This window comes from Oryzias latipes, chromosome 24 (assembly GCF_002234675.1).
Source record: "Oryzias latipes chromosome 24, ASM223467v1".
NCBI lineage: Eukaryota > Metazoa > Chordata > Actinopteri > Beloniformes > Adrianichthyidae > Oryzias > Oryzias latipes.
This window is the reverse complement of record NC_019882.2, coordinates 5031812-5056350: the sequence shown is the minus strand read 5'-3', so window position 1 is coordinate 5056350 and position 24539 is coordinate 5031812. Positions and strand designations below refer to the sequence as shown.

Here is a 24539-nt window from a genome sequence, read left to right as displayed (position 1 = left end):
CCGCACTTAAGCACTCAACACATTTAGAGGATGACGTTTAGTTATCTTTATTGTTCAGAAGGTAAACAAAAAGAAAACATGCTTATAATGAAACCTACATTTTAAACATCTAAAATGATATTGTACTTTCCTTCCAGTCTGCTTTTAAAAGATAAAAAAAACTGGAAAAAAAAACTTCAGGAACCAGAATTCAATCAACTGAAAAATAAAGTTAACCCTTCATAAAACCAAACATGCTTTTATTTGTTTTATGAACCATTATTATAAATAAAGATAACGTTAAGAAAATTCTTTAATGCCCCAAAGTATTACTCGGGAAACTAAATAGAAAATATTTTAACATATAATTCTGTCATGTTGAAAGTATTTGGCACACCTTAAAATAAAAAGCGGCGCAGCATTCAAGGAAAGATTCCAATGAAGCATTTCAACAAAGATACCTTTTTTGTAGTGTAATACTACGATATTCATCTTCAGGCAATCAGATGTTACTGTGCCAAACCAGACAAAAACACCTGAATCTGTTCAGCACTCCAGACACTTTCTGAGAAACAGCAGACCTGAACGACAGCACAACCTGTTGGACACATACTGAAACTGCAGGTGGTTTCAAATCAATAGAAAAGCATCAGTAGTCAGCTTTCTGTTCGAGCTGCACTTAAAACCCAGCCAGAAACGCATCTCTGGTGCGTCTGCACTCATGAAAGGAACGCGGCAGAAATGAACGCAGACAGGAGCTCAGGAGCTGTCGGAGTGAACGTGTTCGAAGCCTTCGCTCTCCTTCACCAACGCCCGCTCCAGAATGACGCGGCCCTCTTTGTAGCGCTGACTTTCCTCCGTGGCAAACTCGTACATCCAGCCCAGCTTGCTGTTGCAGTTCTTGCAGCTGACATCCCGGACCATGTGCCTCCCTGTAAGCATGACTCGGTCTTGGATTTCGCTGTGTTGCAGATTCACAACCTGCAAGAGATTCGTCTCTTTTATGTCACAGTCAAGGAAAACCTCTATCTGATGTTTTTAAAGGCCAATGTTTTTGGTGTTTTGGAAAATTCTACTGATGATGTGAGACGTTTATTAGGAAAGCTGAGCTCAAAAATGAATTTCGGACCATTTCTTTCTTTAAATTGGTGCGAATCAGGAGCAGAAATGACACTTGTAGAAGACTAGATCCATGCACGTCTTCCTCGTCTGAGCTGCATTCAGCTCCAAACTGTAAGTCTGGATAGCTCCAATATTGCTCGCCATTTTTGTGGGTGGGAAGGGCTGTGAGCTTTTAAACATATAGCTCAGCTATGGGTGACGGGAAGGGGGGACGGGGTTCCTCCATGCCAACAGTCCCACAACTAAAAGGCAAATTTCTAGTGAACAAATGCCGCTCCGCAGAAACTGTCCTATAGAAAGTGATGCAGGTTTTTTGATTTGATACCTCCAAAAGGTGATCAGAGCGGGACTTTAAGACGTAGGTTGTATAATATTAAATATCTATTCAAATAACGCAAGAATAGCACATCTGTTCTTGATTCTGTGAAGTTCCATTACCTTGTTAAATAGAAACGCTCTGCCAGTGGCTCCAGTGAAGCGCGTTGAGATGAGTTCAGCCCGGTTGGTCAGGACGGTGTCACAAGTGCCGCAGGAGAAGAGGCGACTTCCACCAATGTGATCCAGAAAGATGCGTCCCATTTTATCTTAAAACTACAAATAAATGTAAAAAAAAACAACAACAAATAATAAAAGGGAACATTTCATGAAAGTAATAAAGGAAATCCTCAGAATGCAGCAAAGTCGGCAAAAAATGAAATAAAAAGGGGAGATTTGCAGTTTCATTTCTATTCTGTCTCATTTTAAAGAGCTATTTCCCAATCATGGGTCTCTTCAGGTGCCGAATACCGGATTCACCATGGAAACGCATGGAGAAAAAGAGAGAGCGCTATACTTTAGTAAGACGGAGTCAGAGATTTTAATGACGGCGTATGAAAATTATACGTCCATCAAAAAAGTAACACGGCTGCATCAAAAGAAACAGTTTCTGCTTGGAGAAAAAGAACAGACAAAGTAAACGCAGGAGTTTCTGATCTTACTTCCGATTATATTGTGATGTTTATATATACAACTTATAAAACTTAAATGAATTGATTCAATCGGTAACAAGTAATTGAATTAAATTTATTCAACCTAATTTCTTACGTCTATCCAACTTAATAATTGTTTATACAACTCAAAATTACATATTTATTTAACTAAATGTCATTTTACTCCAATTCAATTAAATGTTTTTCCAAATTAATTTATTGTACTTCTTGAACTTTCATTTGTCTAAGTTTGAGGCCGCAGATACTCTCATTTTCATAACGTTAAAATAAATGATGCAGTGTGGATTTGCAATATAACGTTCATACAATTATCATGACATTGATTCTAACTTCAGTTCTTGCAATGTCATATAGCACTAGAGGTGCCAAATTAAATCACCACCCTCTCCTTTCCTCTCACGCATAGTGTAGAAAGAATTAAACAAATCAGTCCAGACAGGTAAAGGGAATGGTATCCCACAATTCCCTGCACTGCCGCTCTAACAGCAGCACCAAAGTTACACCTACTTATATGAATTAATTTGAATGAAAGTTCAATAACTATGACTGATAACCATGTGTTATTTTTAAGTTGACTGAACTCAAAAATATTATTTATCTCAACTGAAGCAAATAATTAAGTTAGATGTAAAAAAAGTTTATCTTTCCAACATCCATACGTGGTCTTATCACCCTCTCACGGTGGAAAAAGTATTATCTGAGCTTCTTCATCCACTAAATCATCTTCAAATGGACACGCCATGCTGCTTCGCCTCTCTGAAAACAAACTAACCTTCAACTAAACCTGCGCCAGACCAGGTTATGTTCAGAGCATGAGTTGCTATGGCAACATGACATACCCTGAAACATACCTTAATTTCTGGAACCTAAATCTGAGGTTATCCGCGTCCTCAGCCTCAAATTCACCGTGGTAACTAGCATAACCTGCTTTCTAGATTACCCTGCAGACTATTCTAGCCAACACTGTTGTTGTTGAAAAGTAAAAATCTCCTAAATGCTGTAATCCCACTGTTTCTGGAAACCCCTGAACACGGCCTGCTTTATTAACAACGTTGCATTACACTCAAGTTCAACTGCTCCAACATTTATTACTAATTTTGTGTTCTTTTGTATCACAATTCAAGTAAAACATTATAATTATTGGTAAACATTCAATGTCACGTTCTGTTTGGTCAATCAATGCTAGACAAACATTCGCTAACATAACAACGTTACGGCCATGAACTCGATAAATAAACGATCAACATCTTACGTTGTAACAGAAAAAGATACTTCAAACTGTTTATTTAAGTTTTCCGAGTCCCCAACGTGTCTTTATTTTACCTGCGTGACAAATTATTGTCGAGTCTGCAATCGGAGTTGGCATCAAAACAGAAAACACAGGCCGGAAGTTGATACTTTTTCTTTGGAGTTTTCCGGAAGATTATATCTTTTTAAAAAGGATCGCCCCCTACTGGTAAAACGAGTATCTACAGATCACCACTTCGTGTAATTAATTGATCGCTTGACTTTTTTGATGACCAAAAAAAAAAAAACCTAATAAAAAAGACATAAAATATTTTGTCGAATTATTTCCTTAAATAATATTATCAAACAAATCCTGTTGTTGTGCGCCCACACAAAACATTGATACTTTGCAGGAGAATGAAAAAAAATAAATTAAAATGACAACACATTATAAAATTACTTGCATTGACCTAAGACCAAAAAAGTGGGATCATTATTTAATTTTATATTGACTTATTTCCAGTTTTGTGTTTTTGTTTTTTTAGTTTTATAGAAGAAAATAACAAGGAGCCAGAAGACTTGGTGAGACTGTTTAATGTTTTAACAAAAAGGTTGTCAGGTCCTCTTTATGCAAATATTTCTTTAGCACACATTCAAGGTTGAAATTATTACTCAGTTTAACACAGTGCAAAGTAAAAGTGCATTCATTTTGTGCTTTTAAAACACAACATTTAAATTTAAGTCGATATGTTTAGGTTTTTGAATGCTAAAAAAAGCGTATTTATGATCCTTTGTGTTTGTTAAAAATGTTTTGCTTTATTTTTTTTTTAAATATTGAATTAGATCAGTCAACTAATTACCTGGCTTGCACTCCTGTTTCTCATAAAACTCACCTACTTTTTAGGTGAGACAAGAAACACATTTATGGAAAAAATGTAACTTCTTTCATTTGTAAAAAGGTATGTCAAGGTTAACACTTGTAATAATGTCATGAAAATGAAATTTGACCACAGTAATAATGATGATTTGTTGCAAAGATCAACATTCAAACTCTAATATTATTCTGACCAGGTTACAATGATAGATCAGATATAACTTTAGTTTTTTTAAAGGTCTTCCATTATGAATGCAGATCACTTTGGTCTAAATGATAATACGTAGAAATCCCATTGTGGTTTCTTTCACCAATCATGTCCAAGTGAGCTTCCAAAGGGTTCAAACTCCCACTCATCTCTCCTTAGATGACCCCACCCTCATTTTGACGTGTTCTCCCTACCATGACAAAGGTGGATAAAGGTGGAAAGATTTCATGAAATCCATGGACACCAGTGAAGATCACAAATCACTGAAGAAAAAAGGTTCAGCGCACTGTCTAGTGGGTCTAGATGACCCAACTCCCAATGTTAAAGTGCCTAGGATAGCACAGGGGTTAATTAGCTGATAAGCAAGTCCACCCTAAAATTTTCAAAAGATGAAAGCACTTGGTTTTGTTGCAATCTATCATGTTGTCTCTCCAATAGACTTCATGAATGTTTTCCATTTGTAATCGGGTCAAAGAGATAGTTGTTTTTTGAGTTTTATAGAAGAAAATAACATGGAGCCAGAAGACTTGGTGAGACTGTCTCAGCTCCTCTATTTATTTATTTTTGAGCCCATTAGAAGTTTGTCATCAATTTTTAATTTTAACCAAAAAAAATAAAAATGTCATCTTTTCTTTGAAGAACTCTGACAAATGGAGCATCTCAATACTGCTAGGCAACCAGGTCATAATTATTTCACTGCTTTTTGTGTTTGCATAACTGATGTTCTCCAAAGCTTTTATTTTCCACAAAGCTGACATGCATAATGCTCTGAACTTAGTAAAGAAACAAGACAAATTGAACTTTGTACACAAACACCAACTGACCACCAGTTTTAAATACACCTCTTTTAGTTAATACAAAATGTTACTTTGATTTATTGCTTTAATTTCAGTAATAAAAGATCTTTTCAGTTGTGTGAAGCTTATTTTTCCCTGAACAAAAAGAAGAAATACCAAAAATGTTTGATTAGATTGTTTTTCTTGTAAAAACATTTCTCCAAAGTTCATTTTTATTGCAAAAATCAGGACTCATTTTGGCATTTTCTCAAATCTCAAAGGATTTATCTAGATATACTAAATTGATTTTAATGACATAGGAGAAATACATTTACAAAAAAAGCTGTGTAAATGGCTTCCCCTTTGTTTTTTCATAAGTCCTGGACTGCAGGATGGAAATAACCACTTTTATACTGAAATAATGCCCTTTAATCAACAAAGACAGACCAGAATGTAAGAAAACATATATAAAAAACAAAAATTATTCAAGAAAAGTGCATTTTCATACATTTTTGTAGTGTTTCTAAACCAGTTAAAAGTAATTCTAGAGTGAAAACATTTGATGTTCTACTATAGATCATCAGAAAATCCAGGCACATATATAATTATGTCCCAAAAATGTTGATTTCTGTAGTTTTAAACGAGACCATAAAATCAAATATTTTTTATGTGACCAAAATCAGATAAAAAATTGAGAACATTTGGATTTATAGGAGGAAGTGAGGGGATTCGAATCCGAACATCCCAGAGCGCCACAGAGGGAAAAGGATGAAGAACTTCAGTCAGACTTGAGAGCTTGCAGTACGCTCGGTGGAACTCTGCTGACGTAGTACTCGTGGTTTCGGAGTGTGGCAAGAACTCCGGCTGAGTTCATGTGCTTCACATCAGCGTGGTAGCAGTAGGCATTCCCATACATGTCCGTCAGCTTACCTGCAATTAAATAAAAGAACAAATAAATAAATAAAAATTCAAGCTGCAAACGTTCCTAACCCTGAAACGGAGTTCATGTGTGTGTTTAAATACCTCCAACTGCGTGAAGAATGGCCTCAGGAGCGCAAGTATCCCACTTTTTGCACCCTGCGCTGGCAAAAACATATGCTGAGGCTCTTCCCTCAATAAGCTGGATTATCTGCAGAAAGACAGGTCAGTTTGGAGGACATAAATAATAGAAAAGATAGATTTTGTATTAGTTCAATAGAGTTGACAGTGTCTGTATTGATAACTGACTTCTTAGGCTCTGTTGTTTTTCCACAGATAGATGTTTTAGTCAAACAATAAATTTGTTTTTTGTTCAACAATCTGAAAGTTTTAATGTTTTAAACATTCTATTATTAAATTAATAATTTTTATTCTATATTAATTATGTAAAAAAAAATCATTTTTGCCTTTTTCGACAACAGAATTTAATATATTTGTTTCAATGACATCTGTTCAATTTGCAGCAAAAGTAGAAATAATATATTAATGAAGTATTACTATAGTTTCTTTATGATTACAGCCATGTTTTCATGCCAGTAGTCATTGTGTGTGGGGTCATGGGGTGAATAAGACTGCCTTTTTTTTAGCATAACCGGTAAGTTTGTTTGCTTTAAGCTTCTCAAAGATTGAAAATCGCTTTATTTAAATTAATAAAGTTTGATTTGATTCAACTGTAAAACAAATGTGAACCTAAATCCATCTCACCTTGTTTCCAGCACCGCCCACTCGTATGACTTTATGAGGCTCCATGGCATGAACGCACTCTATCACCACCTTGTTACTATGGGAACGGGTTGTGGTGACAATTCGTCGGTCTCCTGGCAGTTCCTGTAGCTGAAAACCAAAGGCGCCCAATCCCAACACCGCCCACAGCGTTCTTCCCAACGTCGCTCCTGGCCCGAGCTGAACAGGAAAAGTTCCCACCGGGGTAAATGACAGCTTTCAAAGCACAACAACAGACCGTTCAGTTTACCTGATAGTTGTAAAAGGGCTGGTTGATGACTCCTGCAATGGCCCTGCCTCCATATGCAATACCAATGAGCACCGTCACATTATCGAGGAGCCCTGAAATGAAGAAAAGAACGTCTATTTTCAAAATACTGAGCTGTTTTACGACCATTTCACTCAATAAAAATGCACAAGACGTGAGGAAACAAAGAAACATTCCATGCTGTATGCCTTTAATTGTCCTTCTCTTACAGAGAATTGGGCTGTGAAACTGAGACGTGTTCAACCCTTTGTGTGGGATGGGAGTTACAGCTCCAAGATGGAGAAACCTCGATGCTGGGGTCAGCAAACAGAGAAAGAGAAAGAAATAGACACCAGCAGCAACAAACCCACTCATCTGGATCATGCAGCGTTTTGTAACTAATTACAAACAGGAGCCAGGCTGTTGCTATGGAGACGCGTTTCAGCTCATCTCCAATGACACCAAATCATAACATGAAATCAAGCTTATAGAGGACCTTACCTTCGGTGTATTCCTTTGTGCCATCCAGAGGGTCGACCCACACAACAAGCTGTGATTCACACAAACACATGCAGGCTGTTACACACTGACTGACTTCTGACAGGTTAAATACTAAACCAGGGGTCTGCAACCTTTGCCAGTTATTCAAGCCAATTTCTCACTGGGAACAACCCAGTAGGAGCCACAAAGTCTTACTTCACCCTACTATTATGTTAAATCTAAAACAAATTATTGGTTGTTTTTTTTGTTTAATTTGGCAGAAAAGAAACTCAAAGCTTTAAAACAAACATAGATTTTTTTCAAAATATGAAAGTGTTTATAACTTTTGACAAAGGTTCACATAACTTCCTTTCAAAATAAAAGACACCCTGTGTCACATAGGATCATCTAAAAGGTAGTGTTGTGTCCTTGATTTAAAAAAAACAGTTTATTTTATTGTTTGTGGTGCATCGCAGTCAAAAATTGTAAATCCAACAGGGCAAAATTCAATCAGAGCTAACTCTGTTCTTCGAACCATGAGGAGCACGGAAAATCATTGATTTCCCTCAAAAATAAAAAAAATCAGCTTTATAATCTGGTGCGGCTTAATTCTGTTGACCTTTAGTTTGACTTGTGATAAATTCTGTCTGCTGCTTGAAAATAAATAGAATAAAGTTTGAGTTACTCTTCTAGTCTTTTTATTTTTACTTTACTGGTTTCTTCTTATCTTAAAAAAAAATAAAAGAACAAATATTTTTCTTTAACCAGAGAGCCACCATGAAGGGGTAAAACAAACACTCGCTTTTGTCCAGCGAGTGTCTCAATCTACGAGTGAGCACCTCTTCTTCCTTCAGATCTTGAAACTCTTCTGGACAGCTCTTCTGAAGGATTTCCTCCTCCTGCCCTTTCTCAATAAGATCCTCTTCTACTTTTTCAGCTGGAAGGTCCTGCAATGAGAGGAAAAAAAACAGCAATGTAGTTTCTCTGTAAGAAGTCTTTGGATTGATAAAAAGAATCCCTGACCTCCTCCCCAATGATGGTGATGTTGGGGAAATGTCTAGACAGTGAAGCACAAATGCTTTTCTGTGCAAGTCTGTCTGCCAGCGTCTGCAGATCATTAGCTCCTGTCTGAACAGAGACACAGAGTCAGTTTCAGCTCACACTGAATCCTAAATACATGCATGTTTGGCTCACCCCAAAACAGAGTCACACCTTTTCCACAACACCCAGTTCTCCACTGTGAAGCACCTTCCTCACGATGGATCCAGCCTTCTCAGCCACTTTGTAGGCGGACGCCACGAGGCGCATGACCACAGCTGGACTTCCAGACATGTTTGGAGGTCGATCCTTAGAGAAAACGACCGTTGTTGACGATAAACCTTGTGTAAACCATTTGTTTACATACATTCTTGCATATCTCCTTAGCTTCTCATTAGGACTCGTCATTTACTAATAAACATCAGTGACAGCAAACAGAATTAAAGTGAAGAAGAATCGAGTAACCCTTGTGCTAACCTAGGCACTTTAACATTGGGAGTTGGGTCATCTAGACCCACTAGACAATTTTTCTTCAGTGATTTGTGATCTTCACTCACTGTGATGTTCATGGATTACATTAAATCTTTCCACCTTTGTCATGGGAGGAATAACACGTCAAAGTAAGGGTGGGGTCATCTAAGATAGCACAAGGGTTAATAAATTACAAGCTCGATGAAAAATGAAAAGTACAGAGAAGCAAACCTTTTCAAAAACTTTCCTGAGCGGCTGAGACCTTTGAGCTGAAGAAGACAGACGCTGTTAGCCGGTAGATAGATTAGCTTTTCTCTGTTCGATGACTTCCCTTTATGAGAACACGTTTAGTATTAACTTGGCTTGGACTAAAGTTCATTTATGAGGGAAACGTCAAGCTGTTTCGCTAATTAAAACAAATATTAAACGCAAACACTACATTCAATTAAAAATACAGGAAGTAAACTTGTTGAACCACTTCTTCATCTTGAGATTTAATGCGACATTGTACGCAAGGGCGCCACCTGCAGGATGGAGGAGCATCATTTCTTGCCCATTTTGCCAACTACAATTATATTACAAAATGAAATACATATTTAATTTTTTAAGCTTTATTTGTATTTTTTGGATACTTTAGTAATCAAGTACATTTTTAATTTCAAGAATTTCCTTGGGGATTTTGTCCATTGTGTTCATCTTGCACCTAAAAAAAACACTATATGTAGTTTGACACCATACATAAACTTATGTGAATTTGAATAACACAAAGGCGTTTGTCATTAAGATCACAAGCCAAATATCTGACTTTAAATGTTTAGAAAGTCTAAAGTTAAAGGAGACTCAAAGATAAAAAAAAAAAGTACAGACTATTTTAATATCAGTCTTCATTAGGTCTTTAGTAGCTATGTGGAGTCAAGGCATCATAAAAGCATTAATCTAAATTAGGTTTTTATTAGCGCATATTGGTATCCTGATGGCATTGTAAAATGCTTTATAAATACAGTTCATTTATGATAAGAAGGATTATATCATTTAAAAATTGAATTACTGATACTCAAATTTACAGCATGAACAAGAAAAGTTAGTGTTTGTTGAACAACAAGCAAACAGGAGAAATAGCATTGTAGATTCTATTGACTTTCTTTTAGATGATCAGAAATGTTAAACACTTTTTCTATCTTCAAAACATTACATCTTGTCCACCTTCAAATCCCCCAAAACATATTTACTTTACAGCTTATGCAAAGGAGTGACGGTTATTTCTTCCTTCATTTTCCACATGTTTTCAATAATTAGAACAATAAATCAGAATCTTGTTTTATTCTCAATAAAAAATAATGACTGTGATTTTTTTTATTAGATAAATTAAGTACACCTTTTCCACCACCTTTAGAAATATGTGACACAAACAAAGGTTTTTTTTCTGCTTTAGACATCAAGTTGATAGATACTATCTATTTGCCAGAGGTCTGTAACCCATTTCTCCTTCCAACTGTTCTGCAGTGAGGGAGCCCAGGAGAGGCTGACAGTCTGGGTTAAACACAGAATAAGCACTAAGTTCTCCAGGCTTTCGCTGATCTGGGCTGCGAAGTCCTTCATAGATCCAGTAGAAAAGGGAGATGACAAAGAAGGGCAAGCCGAACTCCAGTTCAGCAAAAAGACCCAACAGAACCAGCCACAGCAGCACTTTGAGCAACGTGACGTTTGAGAGCACAAGTTGTCTGGAGGCCAACCATCTTCCCAGACGGCTTTCAAGCAGCCAGTCTCTGCGGCGCTGCAGAGAAGACGACACAGGGAGACACTGTTTTCAGAGCATTTACACTCAAAAGAGGCCAACAGTTTTGTTGACTAGGAAACTTCAAATATAACAAATATGTTAAAGAATGAAAACAATTATATATTAATTTTATATTAAGTTGTTATTTTTTGTGGTTTGTCATTCCTGATAATTACCTGTTTTGTGATTTGTAATACTTTCTTGAGTATTGGAATATTTTTTTCTAATTTCAGACAATAGGATTTGATACTTGATCTTTGATGTCCTAATGATTTCTTTAATTAATATCTATGTATATTTTAAATGATGTTCACTTGTGATGTTTAAGTAAAAATAACTAATCAGAAGTTAATTATCAGATAATGTAGGAGGAGGAGAGGGTTGTTTTTCATTTTAAATTTTTATTTTGTCTGTCTGTCTTCTTGTTTTTAACCTTTGAGCTGTGTGGCACTAAAAACGTTTTTTTATTATTATTTTTTTACAAATAAAGCTTAATTTGATTTGAATCATGCAAACATAAAAATGTAAGTAAAGCACAATAGGAGTGGGATCATATAGGCTCCTCCCACTACTATTATTTAAACGTGTATGTGGACATATGCATACTTTTTTCATCAATTTATGACTTATTATTACCCTAAGTAGAATATATCTATGATTAGGTGTATTTGTGTTGTTTTTTTTTTGTTTTTTTTTTTTTATTTGCATTGTTTGAAATAAACCATTTCCAATCTAATCAAGTTTATGATTTTTCGACTAATAAGAAATTACTTCTGAAATCTGGAATATTACAAAAAAACATATTTGTTTGTTTGTTTTCGTGGCAAAACCAAATAAATATAAAGTCCAGATGGTCTGAACAGAATCCTGAAACAACAGGAGTGAGATTCTTCACAGACAGACAGTTTTCTTACCTCAACTCCCGTGACGTCTTCTTGGCTGTGATATGCGCTGGTGTCGTCTGTTTTCTGTGGTTGTTCGTCGTGAACGTCAGCAGACTGCTGTCTGCTCTGAAGATCAGCTTCGCTCATTTTACTCTTCTCTGCTCGCCGTCTGGCTCTGAACTCTGCTAGCTTCTTCTCCATCGATGCTAAACGGAAAAACAGCAACAGACTTCCCTCAAAACGTCATCAAAGTCGTAAAGCCATGAAAAATATCAAATTATGGAATACAATACGGCTCTGTCACATTAACATCAACTTAATTTACGTTTTAAAAAGTATATATTACAGGTCGAAAGCTATTAAGAACAATTACCGACGCGTTTGTTTACATTTACGGTTCACCGATCAGTTCTGTCGCAAAAAGCCTCTGGGTGTCGTAAAAAAACAGTTTGCGGCATACCGACTCCCACTTCAGCATCGCTAGTTTTTCTTAGCGGTGAGTTTGGTTTTAATACATTTAATGTTTGTTTACCCTGGCAGTTTTTGAGCAGAATGGGAATTTTAAGGATCATTACTTACTATGTGGCTCTTTGTGGGTTGAAGCGATCGGTGTGGTCACTCTAAATGAAGTCATGATAGTGGGAGAAAATGTAAACATCACGTCTTCAGTTTGTCGTTTTAAAACATCATTTGATGTTTGCTTGTATGTTTGCTGTACAAACCTTGGATTTTATGAGCCTAAATGAGATGGTCGTGCTCGATTCTGTGTTTTATTTTTTTTTAGATGTAAACAACAAAAGATCACAGTTTGAACATCTCAGAATAATCAGCTGTCATCTCTTTTCCCAGCATCATGGCTTCAGCTCCACCACAACAGCCTACTCTGACGATTGAGCAAACCAGAGGTGAGCATTCCTTTTATTTCTTATATCTAATTTACCTACAGACAGGTGAAGGTTGGTGGAAAAGTTTTTTCCATGCACAGAGGCAGTTTTAGCTTTTTTCTCCCCCATTTACAGTGGTGCTGAGCGAGGTGATCCAAGCCTTCGCCGTGCCAGAGAATGCAGCGAGGATGGAGGAGGCCAAAGAGAGCGCGTGCAACGACATGGGCAAAATGCTGCAGCTCGTGCTCCCCGTGGCAACCCAGATTCAACAGGAGGTCATCAAAGCCTACGGGTTCAACAATGAGGGGGAGGGTGAGAGGAAGCAAATCACATCATCCACTTCACTTTCACTTAGTGATAACATTTCCGAAGATTTTATTGCAGTCTGAAATCACTCAAACTGAGATTTTCTGTTGATCACATTAATAAAAAAAAAATGCATTCATTGTACTCCATTGATTCAGCTATAAATAAATAAAAATGCTTGTTACTCTCCCGTTTGTTTCCCTCGTAGGCGTCCTTAAATTTGCCAGATTAGTGAAGATGTATGAAAACCAGGACCCAGAAATTGCAGCCATGTCTGCAAAACTGAAGTCTCTTCTCCTGCCTCCGCTATCAACACCACCTATAGGAGGCAGCGTCACTGCGTCTTAGGAATTCAGAGGTCAAATTCAAGGATGTCTTTGAAACAATCCATAACTGACGTTTCATGATCTTTATTTTCAATTGTCTGTTTTTTTACTATTTATTTTCAAAACACGATTCTTGCAAGTCTTTGTTTTTACCTGCTTCTGTTACATTCTGTAATTTTTATTTCACTGAAACTTGTTTGTCATTATGCCTTTTTAAAATCATTTTATAATCAGTGCCAGTAAGTGTATTTAATGTTTTGTCAAAATCTGTGGGCAAAAATGTCACGAGAACAATTTCTATATACATACTTTATTAGTTTTCATGTCACTATACATTCAGATTTTTAAAAAATAAAGCCATTTTCAGAGAAAACTTTCCTCTGATTACACAGAGTATCTCTAAGTACATGTTTTTTTTTTTCATTTGGGCTGCATGCACTCAGGAGAAGTCTGTTTTGGAAAGTGCTACATAGAAAAGTATTAGTCCATATAAATAAAGTGTCTCCAGTTTTTATAGTAATCCACGTCAAATGTCTACACTGTTTTTGTTAAAGGTGCTGCTTCACCAACAGTTCAAATGTATTTTGTGCAGAACAAGACCCCCAAACTCCCAATAATGTGACTAAAATATGCCAGAAGTCACAGAATGGGTCAAACTTTCTACCACTTATCTCTGATTCACATCTCAAAGTGACGGAAAATTCTTTCCACGTATCCCAGAACTTTCTGCCAGTCTGGCCCGCCTTCCTTCAGCATCTCCTCTGCCGTCTGTGACGAAAAAGGTAAATTACTGTCCAAGAAGCTGTAAGAGCATTTTGTTTTTGGTACAAAGCTTCTTTAACCTCCTAAGATCTGGCAGTAGTCTGCAATCAAAGCCCAAATAACAGAGACATAAAATAGGGAATATCAAAAATTAAAAGATTCATGCAGAAAAAAATTTATCTAAATCACTTCACTTATATGGCACCTTAACCTTTATCGTAATCAAACAAGGTGCTGTACATTGAAACTCTAGTAAAACAGTTAAGATAAAAGAATATAAAAGTCATATATAGAAAACAGAAAAATAGTTTAAAAAAAAAACAAGCAGAGCAGATTATCATGCTTTGTTAAAGGCCTGGATATAAAAATGAGCTAAAAAAAATAATTTTTTAAATATATTATACTTTGTTTATCCATCAAAAATAATGTAAACAGTCTTCTGGTGTCCAAACACTTCAATGAATCCACTTGTTTGTTGCTTCATGGGACATTTTCTTACCAGTGTGGCTGAGATTCCTGCATTTGCTCCTGTTCTAAATGCAAGTTCCAAGTTTTCCTTCTGTCAAAAACAAAGTTTCACAACATTTTATGACAAATCTTTTTTTTAAGCAAATAATTTGGGAGTTTGATTTTTCTTTTTTTTTCTGCTGTAACAATTTGTGACAAAATGATAACTGTAAAAGCAGAATTCTTCACTTTTAGAGTAAAATGGTTTTTCTTCCCTTCATTGCAGATATTTAGCAAAATATATTTTCAGAATTTAGATTCTTAAATTAATAATTAAAAGCTAAAGTGACCATAAATTATGATACCTGTACTTTATTTTGGATTACACTAGTGGATAGATGATATTAAGTGCAAAATATTATTTTTAATATAATATATAAATATATAAAATACAAATATATAAATACAAATATTTTGTCTAAAAATCTGAGTGCAGTTACAGAGAAATCCACCTTCAACATAAAATGAATACACTACAGTAGTTATACCTTCTCAGCTGGGTTGAGGCTGTCATAGGGGATGTCAGCAGGTAAATAGGTGTGATAAAGGGCACAGAAAGCCAAACCATCCTCCCAACTGCTGCTGAAATTTGTAATCTCAATATTCTGTCCAAAAGCAATAACAATTGTTAGTACTTTCATGTTTAAAGTTCATAAAATATATTCAAGTCGCGAAAGCTGACCTTGTAACCTTGCGTCTGACTTTGGCTCCAACGCAGCAGAGAATTTCTTCTGGAGCCGCCGTGGCGTCTCAGCAAAGCACTGAAATTATCCTGAGGCCTTTTGAGGACAAGAAACTGTTTAGGACTCCTTTCAAATCCAGAAGACCTGGACTGAGAGGACTCAAAGCTTTGGCATGCTGTCTTTGATTCAAGACTTAAGTAATCTACAGGGAGTGCAGAATTATTAGGCAAATGAGTATTTTGACCACATCCTCTTCATGCATGATGTCTAACTCCAAGCTGTATAGGCTCGAAAACCTACTACCAATTAAGCATATTAGGTGATGTGCATCTCAGTAATGAGAAGGGGTGTGGTTTAATGTCATCGACACCCTATATCAGGTGTGCATAGTTATTAGGCAACTTCCTTTCCTTTGGCAAAATGGGTCAAAAGGACTTGACAGGCTCCAAAAAGTCAAAAATAGTGAGATATCTTGCAGAGGGATCCAGCACTCTTAAAATTGCCAAGCATCTGAAGCGTGATCATCGAAAAAACAAGCGTTTCATTCAAAATAGTCAACAGGGTTGCAAGAAGCGTGTGGCAAAACCAAGGTGCAATATAACTGCCTGTGAACTGAGAAAAGTCAAGCGTACAGCTGCCAAGATGCCACCAGTTTTGCCAAATTTCGCAGCTGTAACATCACTGGAGTGCCCAAAAGCACAGGGTGTGGAATACTCAGAGACATGGCCAAGGTAAGAAAGGCTGGAAAAACGACCACCACTGAACAAGACACACAAGCTGAAACGTCAGGACTGGGCAAAGAAATCTCTCAAGACTGATTTTTTTTTTCTAAGGTTTTATGGACTGATGTAATGAGTGAGTCTTGATGGGCAAGATGGATGGGCCCGTGGCTGGATCAGTAAAGGGCAGAGAGCTCCAGTCCGACTCAGACGCCAGCAAGGTGGAGCTGGAGTACTGGTTTGGGCTGGTATCAAAGATGAGCTGTGGGGCCTTTTCGGGTTGAGGATGGAGTCAAGCTCAACTCCCAGTCCTACTGCCGGTTTCTGGAAGACACCTTCAAGCAGTGGTACAGTCTGCCTCCTTCAAGAAAAACATGATTTTCATGCAGGACGATGCTCAATCACACGCGTCTAAGTACTTCACAGCATGGCTGGCAAGAAAGGGTCTAAAAGAAGAAAAACTAATGACTTGGCCTCCTTGTTCACCTGATCTGAACCCCATAGAGAACCTGTGGTCCATCATGAAATGTGAGATTTACAAGGAGGGAAAACAGTACTTCTCTGAACAGTGTCTGGGAGGCTGTGGTTGCTGCTGCATACAAAGGTTGATGGAGAACAGATCAAAACACTGACAGAATCCATGGATGGCAGGCTTTTCAGTGTCCTTGCAAAGAAAGGTGGCTATATTGGTCACTGATGTTTTTGTTTGAATGTCAGAAATTTATATTTTATTGTGAATGTTGAGATGTTATCTTGGTTTCACTGGTGAAAATAATTGAAATTGGTATTTTTTTGTTAAGTTGCCTAATAATTATGCACAGTAATAGTCAACTGCACACACATATCCTGCTAAAATAGCTAAAACTAAAAACAAACTAATAACTACTTCCAACAATATTCAGCTTTATTAATGAGTTTTTGGATTCATTGAGAACATGGTTGGTGTTCAATAAAATTAATCCTCAAAAATACAACTTACCTAATAATTCTGCAATCCCTGCAATTCCTCTTTTTAGCAAAAACTGAAATATCAACAAGGAAAATATGAACAGCTCCTCACTTGATAGAGTCAGAGCTGTGATTGTTCACTCGCTGTCCTGCAAAGCAGATAAAACAAACTCTGACAGAGGCTCACTTTACCTGTTACCATAACGACAATCTGGCAGTACTCACCTGTGGAGAAGCTGGACCAGCTATCCTGCCTCTGCAGTAAACGGTCCCCTCTTCTCTCTTTGGTTGGTTCTTCTTTCTGGAGGATATAAAATTCTTTAGGGTTCATTTTAATCCCAGGATAGGGACGTTTGAGGAATGCCTGAACAACCTTGCATAGTGGCAACGTTGAGCTCAGGTTCTTTGAGGCCCCATTTTCCTGAGAGTTGCTTTGCAGAGGAAGACGAGTGAGACTCCTAAAGGAAGAAAAAAAGTTTAATATCAGTTTTTTTCCATCAACAGATGGACTTTTCCTCAATTCTTACCACGATCTTTCAGACATTACAATTCTCCTTGGAACTCTCTGCTCCTCCTTTTTCTTTTCTAGAGCAGCCAAACTACGAATGTATCCTTCCGCCACTCCTTTGCCAGTCAGCTCCAGATTTTCTGATCCATTTGTCTTTTGAGCATCACAACCGCCTTCATCACCATCCTCCTGGTTTTTTTCTTCCTCATCTTCCACTTTATCTTCGAAGTCTTCTGTAACTTTCTTTTTTTCATCTTCCTGGTGATCTTGTTTTTCTTCATTTCTCCTACAAATGTTTCTAAGAACCTCCAACTCGGCTCGCTCCTGCTGCTGTTGTGCCATGAATTCACTCAGTCTGCGGCAGATTTCTTTGTTCTCCGCTCTCAGGCTCTCCAGCTCTCGCTCCGTCTCCTGCTGTCTGCTGAGGGCCTGAGCCAGCTGCTGCTCCACGGCTCTGTGGCTCCTCTTCAGAAAACTCAGCTCCTCCTCCATCTCCAGCCGCAGGCGGTCAGCCACTGACACGGCAATCTGTAGGTCACACTGGAACTGATGCCACTCCGACCTCTCTGTCTGATAGGAAACAAGTGTTAGAGGACATTCAGGATAATACAAATAAACTGTTCAAAGAGTAACAAAACATGCGTTGAATGAAGGATTTGACTGTGGGTCATGTGTCACCTTGAGGGTCTCCCTGAGAGTGTCCACCTCCTCCACCAGCTCCTCCTTCTCTGTAATCAAGCGTCTTATCAGCTCTGACAAGTCAAAAGAAATAAATGACACAGAAATTGACAGCAGGAATCAGAACAGCTGCTTACCAATTCACGAAAAGCTAACCAATTAAGAGTTTCTGATTTCTCAGAGAATTGGGATACTTAATAAATGAAATAAATACATCTCTCCTAAATTTTGTGTGGGTTAGAGCTACTTATGAAAGAACCACTTTCATTAAAATGACGTTTAAGGCATTTTTCTAATGGAGGACATATATAAAGAAAATTAAGCTAAAAACGGCATTTTTTTTTGTTTTTTTAACTTGTCCTCTCCAACAGCTGGGCAGACAGATGAGAGCTGAAGGCCTCTTTGTTGGACTTATTTTACTTTAACAACAGGGGTTATCACTCTTGATGCAAACCAGAGGTATGTCTGAATAAACCCCTTTTGTAATCGAGGCCAAACTTTATTCATTTTAATTGTTTTTGAAAATCTTTTGTGTTGGACCGGACGGAAAAGGAAAGGAGGGGAGAAGAGAGAGGGATGTTAGAGAGGGGGGGATAGGAGGGTGATCAAAGGAGGGGAGGGGGGGTAAAACCATGAAGCGGCATAGAGCAACAAGCTGCTTGGTGTTTATCATTACGGTTCAGATGTAATGCAAATCTCAAAGGAGCGGGGCCTGTCCACACACACACTCAAATGTTATAAACACACCTGTTATCTGCAAAAATGTCCACATGTCAACATGTACACAATACAGATAGTGTTCACACACGCACACTTATGTCTTCAAACCAACTAGTGTGAAATATTTAATTCAATCACGCAAACTATTAGTGCAAAGGTGAGCTAACACCTGTGCTCAAGTGAGTGTTTATGTTCTTCCAAAATGGATGGTGGAATGTGGAAAGAAGGAGGAGGAGCGCCCAGCCACCCCCACACCCAGACCCCCGCCGCAGCAGCTGCGGCAGCCAGAAGCCCCCAACGCCACACGGCAGCAGGTAGAGGACAACCGCCCCCCCGGGCGATCGTATCCGCCACCCAGGCCAGGGCCAGCAGGACCGCCGCGAGGCCCCTAAAAAACTGCATTTCTGAGTATTTATTTATTTAAATAGTTTGTAAAAGAGCTCATTTGTGATGTAAAAAAATAAATAAATAAATTCACTCGGCGGGCCAACAGCTTCTTCCCCCCAAGTTCTCAGAGACAGAGAGGGGAAGGGGGGGGCGGAGTTGCTTAAACTGGCATAATTATAATTGAAAGACCGTCGTTAATTTTATCCTTTCATGTCTGAACATTATTTTAGTAATATTTGGGTAAAGTTAAGTCCTCTATATCTCTTTAAGATATATTACATATATTATATTCTCTGATACTATGTTTATTTAAGCTGCTTCTTATGGCTTAATTTCTACCATTTATCAGCATTTTGATTCAGATTATTTTTCCAGAAGCTTTATTTTGGAAAAAAGGAAAAAAGCGGGGCCTACCTTCAGCTCGTACGGCAATATCCATGTTGGGGGCCACTCTTAGATTAGCTTTGTAGTGCTCCATGACCCCAAGCAAAGCCAAGGTCAAATCTTCTCTGGCTCGTTCAGCTGCACCCTGCGGCTCCATGCCGCTATCCCTCTCCTGCCAGCTCAGCTCCGAGGGGAATCCTTCACACAGAGCTGTGGAGCTCTCCAGACTGACCACGGGGGTCTCCTCTGCTGCCACAGCGTCGCTCACTTTGGTGTCTGTGGAGGACACGCTGCCGGTGCTGATGATTGACCAGTCCGAGGAAGCCATCATTCTCTGTGTCCGTTCGGCGTTTGGAGAGGGTTTCTCAGTCTGTGGTTTATCAGTAGAGGCTGCAGAGGGCAAGGCCATGGCAGCCAGGAAAGCCTCCGAGGGAGAGTTCGGAGGAGTGTGGAAGAAATCTGAAGGGGAACCTGGAGGAAGACAATGACAGGAGACTAAAAGAAGCAGACAGTGCATGAATCCTAAGCTGAACATTTGATATCTATTGAAAAGTCGATTTTTGAAAACCTATGTAATCACAGTTCACTCCCTTATTTACAGGACCAACAGACTGATGCAGCAGAAACCTCTCCTGCCTCCATCTTGGCAAGAAAAGAGGTTCCCTAAGGGGATTCTCTACATGTTGTGGGTATTTTTGGCCTGATAAAAAGTGATGTCAAGGGACATTTCCTTTCAGATTGTTAAAAAAATTCCCTATGGAATGCCATAAGGATCTTCTACTCTGTTCTTTCCCTCCCTTTTTAGTTTTAGCACACGATTTTGCTAACACATCATTACCCAAGCAGCTGCTTGGCTGCAGCAGAGGAGCTGCTCTCACCCTAAGGCATAAATTTATTTCTCGGCATAATGAAAGCTGTGAGACAAAAGGCAGGAGTCGCATCTCAAACAGCTTAGCAAGAATTTAAATGAGATTTTATCTCGCAAAGTTGGTAGAACACAGGACTTAGAAAGGAAACTTTTTGCCAGTTGTACCAACTGGAAATAACTATGTATTGCAATTGAATAAATGTATAGTGTTTTCATTGATTTTTGCACCTTAAAAATTGTTACCTGTCACACACAATTCAGTTAAAGCAGGAAGAAAATGAGGCAGTAAAAGTGTGTCTAATATCGCCCATAAATCCACATAACACCTAAACATAGTATAAAATGGATTAGTAAAAAGTAGTTTTTTTCATTTAAATAAGGACTGACACCAGAATAATTTCACAATTTATTTTTTTAATTAACTGTATACATTTTCAAAGAATTGGTAAAAATGAGGAAAATCCAGTGCAATAATATTTTAGCATTAAAGACTTTTGATGAATTAAAAATTTAATTCGAAGAATTTTGGTTCAAACATTTGGAGAGCACCATGTTGCATCAGGGAAACTCAAAAAATAAAAATAGACCCAAGCCTAATTTAAATAATCCATCATAAATGCTGCAGGAACACACAGTCATCAATTGGGTTTCCAAACCGCCACTAATCCGAAAAAAAAGATTAGTTTATGCATTTTGATCATGTTTTTCAGAAGCCTCCCCATATGCAAAAGTACAAAAAAAATATTTGCTTTCATGAAGACTTTTTTGCTGCATTACAAAACCTCAAAGCATGTATTTGCTTTACTTTACCAACTCATTTTAAAACAACAAAAGACAAAATCCACACGTTTGCTTCTTTTATCAAAACCAGGAGGGACTTGGGTGAATTTTTCCAAATAATCTCCTGATTATGTAAATTTACTTTAAAAAAAAGTGTATCTGGTGTGTGAGGGGTGCAGTGTACCTGCAGGATCATGAGGACCATTGCTGTTGTGGTTACCCATAATGCAGCAGTGATGAGGTTCTGCAAGGCTCCTCTTGTATGTTGATGCTTTTTTCTGGACAGAAAATCAAATGTAAATGAGGATTTTTCACTGCTGGGGTGTTAAAAGAACATTTGTTTTGCACATTCATCTGAAGAAAATTGCAGTTTATACGTTTGGGTTCAAAAAGAATCCCAGTAAATCATCCAGACAGTACAAAACAATTAAGAGGAGTCCAATCAGTTAAGAATCTATGTCAGGTAAACTGCAGCTTTAGCAAACACGGATCATTTCAATGTTCATCAATGACACAGCATGGCAGGCTTTTCTGAATTAAATCAGACCCTTACCTGCTGGAAGGCGTAGTCTGTCGGGTCCCTTTCAGAGTCCCGAATCCAGAATATTACCGACAGACCCGGGCTGATTTAAAGATCTGCATGTCAGCATGAAATCTTCTACGGAGGGAAAGAAAAATCCGGGAGCATTCGGGATTTCAATCCGGTGTCCGATAATAGCCTCTTTCTGCTTCGCCTTTAAATCCAATGCGGCAAAAAAGCGACAGAAGCAGAAAGAAGCGGATTCCGCTGCAGCCAGATGTTCAATAACCGACAATAAAGATGTTTTGTTGCAGTTTATGGTTCAATGGTTTTAAATAACTCACGATAAAGACTTCAAACAGACATACTGGAAGGCTGTGGTCAGCCAACCGGGAGGTGAGGTGCATTCTGGAAGCCAATCATCCTGTGTTTAACGCAGGTGTGTTGGCAGGATGGCTTGTTATCTCCTGATCCAAAACATCTGTCAGAGCTCACACTTCCATTAAAAACCTGCTCTCACTGACTGAGCATAAGATGGGGAAGAGCCTGTCCGGAAATGGAATCCGGCTCTGCTAAAAACAAATGACTTTTCTCTGCCGAAAAAAACAAAAAAAAACTTAGCAAGATTAAAATAGGGAAAATATTTGCTCGAAAGGGGTCATGGTTTTATTTTGTGACAAATATGATTGTTAAAAATAAATAAATACAGTTAGGGTTATGTATTGTTTATTATTTAGACATAAAAAGAATGATGAGAGACGCATCTGTTCAAAATGATCTAAACCAGTGAAAGAGTTATCCTGTGAAAAACAGGGGGAAACAATTATTTTTTAAAAATCGTTTAGATTCACAAATTTATATCATATTGTTTTAGTCTAGACAGAAAATTGCATTTATCCAAGAGTGATAGTTTGAATAATCAAAAACAGGACTCATCTGAAACTCACGGGAATGCAAAACTAGACGTTACCTGTTTCAGCACCATGGACAGAGAATTGTAAAAATCACTGTCTCTGGCGTCTCCTGCTGGTCACACTGGTCAACAAAACAATGTCAGAGATTATATAAAAGGCAAATAAATAAATAAAAAAAGATTTGCCAGTCGCAGCTTTTGCACGTTGCCCTACGTAAAAAAGATAAAATAGGCCTGTTATTTTCATCGCAGAGACATTTTAACCGAGAGAGACAAAATACATAAAAATATTCCAGGAAATCACATTACATGTTCTTTAAAGAATTTGTTTTTCGGTGCAGGAAAATGTTTCATCTCCTACAAACAAGCAAGAATTCTGTCCTTCACAGTCATTATGTCTCCAATGAAAGTTGTTGGTTTTTTTTATGATGATTTGTGGCAAATAAAAAAATTGAAAGCTTAAAATTGTGTTTCTGGTTATTTCTTTACTCAAATCGTAGTAAATAAGGAGTAGAACGAAAAATGCCATTAGAAAAGGCTAATAGTTGAGATGTAGAAGCTACAATCCACAAGCTTCCTGCTCCACTCCATTCTGATGCATCCACTTATGACTAGATCCATGTACGTCTTTGTTTTCTGAGCTGGCATCTGGCTCAAAACTGTACGGCTGGATATCGCTAATATTGCTTGCCATTTTTGTTGCACTGATAATGTTAAGTTGGAGGTGTGAAGGGCTGTAAGGTAGCGTTAAAGTGTATCTACAGATGGATGATCCAGGGCACGCTTAGTCAACTCAGTCCCACCCACAATTTCTTTATGAACTACAGTGGTTCTGCGGAAACTGTCCTAGAAAACGACACAGCCTTTTAGATTTTGGCTAAACACTGCAGAGGAGCATTGAGACCAAAATTGAACTCATTGGTATAAATGCCAGTTGCAGTGTTTAGAGGGGAAGAATGTTGAGTTTTATCCTAAGAACACCATATACAATGTAAAGCATGGGGGTGGAAACATCATGCTTTGGGGCTAAATGTTTTTAAAAGGGGACAGGATGACTGATCCGTATGAAGAAAAAGATGAATGGGATGATGAATACTTCAACTGAGAATCTTTTGACAAAATTTAAAAGTTTGTGTTGCCCAGCAACAGCCCTTAAACATCACAGCTGGAGAAGATCCACATGGAAGAAAGGTCCAAAACATCAGCTAAAATGGGTACAAACCTGCTGAAGACCTCCAAAAAATGTTTGAAAAAAATATAGCTAAAAAACAAAAAACAAAAAATCAACTGAGGAATAACTGTGGTATGATTCTGTGGTGTTATGTATATACTGGAATTACATTACCAACAAGCCGTTGTCACGCTGCAATCTTTAGCAAATGTTTTCAACGTACAGAATTGTCAGGGGGGGGGGGGGGGGTCAGAAAACCCAAGGAGGAGCACACCGAGGGTTAAATAAATGCAGTTTATTGAAGCTCAGGTGGAACGATGATACTGCCAGATGCACAGGGGAGTCTGTAACGGAAAGTCAAGAGAGTGTAAGTGTTTGTAGGAGTGCTGCACCTCCAGCAAACCACCTCTTGCATTGAGATGCACACTGGATACATCAATGTCAGCTCAGCAACCGAGGAAAAGCTTTCAGGAGTACTTCAGTTTGTTTAATCAAAATTTATCCTGAAAAGCTAATTGGAAAAGAATAATAAAAAACCACGTCATGGGTTGTTTTTGTCGAAACTCTCAGTTTCCAACAATATGCCAGAGACTGAAATTGGTTAAATCACGCCATTGCCTTCTGACCTGTAAAACCAGTCTCTTTGTAATCAGTCACAATATGGCTACTCACACTGAACCCACTCGTTTTCCATAAACAGGA

The 24539-nt window shown here is 38.0% G+C and overlaps 5 protein-coding genes across 11 annotated transcripts; 1 reads left to right on the top strand and 4 right to left on the bottom strand.

Annotated features, from left to right (window-relative positions):
* Positions 1 to 22: 22 nt before the first annotated feature.
* ypelb (yippee-like b) lies at positions 23 to 3517 on the bottom strand. Of its 2 annotated transcripts, none has more exons than XM_020714385.2 (3): positions 3414 to 3517; positions 1540 to 1704; positions 23 to 960 (listed from the first exon to the last, which is right to left on the bottom strand). In XM_020714385.2, the coding sequence occupies exons 2-3, from the start codon at positions 1678 to 1680 to the stop codon at positions 739 to 741; spliced, it is 363 nt and encodes a 120-aa protein (XP_020570044.1). In that variant the 5' UTR covers positions 1681 to 1704; positions 3414 to 3517; the 3' UTR covers positions 23 to 738.
* A 1600-nt stretch (positions 3518 to 5117) lies between these two features.
* bpnt1 (3'(2'), 5'-bisphosphate nucleotidase 1) lies at positions 5118 to 9613 on the bottom strand. Of its 2 annotated transcripts, XM_020714874.2 has the most exons (10): positions 9344 to 9613; positions 8816 to 8950; positions 8627 to 8731; positions 8443 to 8550; positions 7625 to 7673; positions 7354 to 7437; positions 7127 to 7218; positions 6859 to 7056; positions 6199 to 6304; positions 5118 to 6105 (listed from the first exon to the last, which is right to left on the bottom strand). In XM_020714874.2, exons 2-10 carry the CDS (start codon positions 8933 to 8935, stop codon positions 5954 to 5956), a joined length of 1014 nt encoding a protein of 337 aa, XP_020570533.1. In that variant the 5' UTR covers positions 8936 to 8950; positions 9344 to 9613; the 3' UTR covers positions 5118 to 5953. The 2 variants fall into 2 exon arrangements, with proteins under 2 accessions (XP_020570533.1, XP_004083462.1); XM_004083414.4 differs by lacking the exon at positions 7354 to 7437 and having other exon boundaries at positions 9344 to 9611.
* Positions 9614 to 9959: 346 nt separating this feature from the next.
* saysd1 (SAYSVFN motif domain containing 1) lies at positions 9960 to 12243 on the bottom strand. Of its 2 annotated transcripts, none has more exons than XM_020714875.2 (3): positions 12163 to 12181; positions 11804 to 11979; positions 9960 to 10886 (listed from the first exon to the last, which is right to left on the bottom strand). In XM_020714875.2, the coding sequence occupies exons 2-3, from the start codon at positions 11972 to 11974 to the stop codon at positions 10563 to 10565; spliced, it is 495 nt and encodes a 164-aa protein (XP_020570534.1). In that variant the 5' UTR covers positions 11975 to 11979; positions 12163 to 12181; the 3' UTR covers positions 9960 to 10562. The 2 variants fall into 2 exon arrangements, with proteins under 2 accessions (XP_020570534.1, XP_004083460.1); XM_004083412.3 differs by having other exon boundaries at positions 9968 to 10886; positions 12147 to 12243.
* c24h12orf57 (chromosome 24 C12orf57 homolog) lies at positions 11960 to 13682 on the top strand. The gene is made up of 4 exons (XM_004083411.4): positions 11960 to 12269; positions 12623 to 12678; positions 12793 to 12969; positions 13172 to 13682. Exons 2-4 carry the CDS (start codon positions 12627 to 12629, stop codon positions 13309 to 13311), a joined length of 369 nt encoding a protein of 122 aa, XP_004083459.1. The 5' UTR covers positions 11960 to 12269; positions 12623 to 12626; the 3' UTR covers positions 13312 to 13682.
* Positions 13584 to 22555, bottom strand: LOC101173110 (cytospin-A). Of its 4 annotated transcripts, none has more exons than XM_023953275.1 (13): positions 22098 to 22555; positions 21787 to 21891; positions 21418 to 21511; positions 19616 to 20056; positions 18095 to 18168; positions 17436 to 17986; positions 17282 to 17366; positions 17134 to 17209; positions 17021 to 17057; positions 15241 to 15337; positions 15047 to 15163; positions 14551 to 14610; positions 13584 to 14057 (listed from the first exon to the last, which is right to left on the bottom strand). In XM_023953275.1, the coding sequence occupies exons 3-13, from the start codon at positions 21455 to 21457 to the stop codon at positions 13968 to 13970; spliced, it is 1668 nt and encodes a 555-aa protein (XP_023809043.1). In that variant the 5' UTR covers positions 21458 to 21511; positions 21787 to 21891; positions 22098 to 22555; the 3' UTR covers positions 13584 to 13967. The 4 variants fall into 4 exon arrangements, with proteins under 4 accessions (XP_023809043.1, XP_023809044.1, XP_023809042.1 ...); XM_023953276.1 differs by having other exon boundaries at positions 22122 to 22555; XM_023953274.1 differs by having other exon boundaries at positions 21787 to 22555.
* Between the last annotated feature and the right edge of the window lie 1984 nt (positions 22556 to 24539).

Bases quoted from the DNA above. Each gene is read 5' to 3' on its own strand.
- ypelb (XM_020714385.2), bottom strand. From the start codon at position 1,680: ATGGGACGCATCTTTCTGGATCACATTGGTGGAAGTCGCCTCTTCTCC. The intron at 961-1,539 runs GTAATGGAACTT...AATCTCTTGCAG, and splicing joins GAGCGTTTCTATTTAACAAG to GTTGTGAATCTGCAACACAG.
- bpnt1 (XM_020714874.2), bottom strand. From the start codon at position 8,935: ATGTCTGGAAGTCCAGCTGTGGTCATGCGCCTCGTGGCGTCCGCCTAC. The intron at 8,732-8,815 runs GTGTGACTCTGT...GTCTCTGTTCAG, and splicing joins AACTGGGTGTTGTGGAAAAG to ACAGGAGCTAATGATCTGCA. The intron at 7,438-7,624 runs GTAAGGTCCTCT...TGCTGACCCCAG, and splicing joins CACAAAGGAATACACCGAAG to CATCGAGGTTTCTCCATCTT.
- saysd1 (XM_004083412.3), bottom strand. From the start codon at position 11,974: ATGGAGAAGAAGCTAGCAGAGTTCAGAGCCAGACGGCGAGCAGAGAAG. The intron at 10,887-11,803 runs GTAAGAAAACTG...TCTTCTCTGCAG, and splicing joins AAGACGTCACGGGAGTTGAG to CGCCGCAGAGACTGGCTGCT.
- c24h12orf57 (XM_004083411.4), top strand. From the start codon at position 12,627: ATGGCTTCAGCTCCACCACAACAGCCTACTCTGACGATTGAGCAAACC. The intron at 12,679-12,792 runs GTGAGCATTCCT...CCCCATTTACAG, and splicing joins GACGATTGAGCAAACCAGAG to TGGTGCTGAGCGAGGTGATC. The intron at 12,970-13,171 runs GTGAGAGGAAGC...TTTCCCTCGTAG, and splicing joins GTTCAACAATGAGGGGGAGG to GCGTCCTTAAATTTGCCAGA.
- LOC101173110 (XM_023953274.1), bottom strand. From the start codon at position 21,457: ATGGGTAACCACAACAGCAATGGTCCTCATGATCCTGCAG. The intron at 18,169-19,615 runs GTAGGCCCCGCT...TTGACTTGTCAG, and splicing joins TATTGCCGTACGAGCTGAAG to AGCTGATAAGACGCTTGATT. The intron at 17,210-17,281 runs GTTGTTCAGGCA...TATATCCTCCAG, and splicing joins CAACGTTGCCACTATGCAAG to AAAGAAGAACCAACCAAAGA.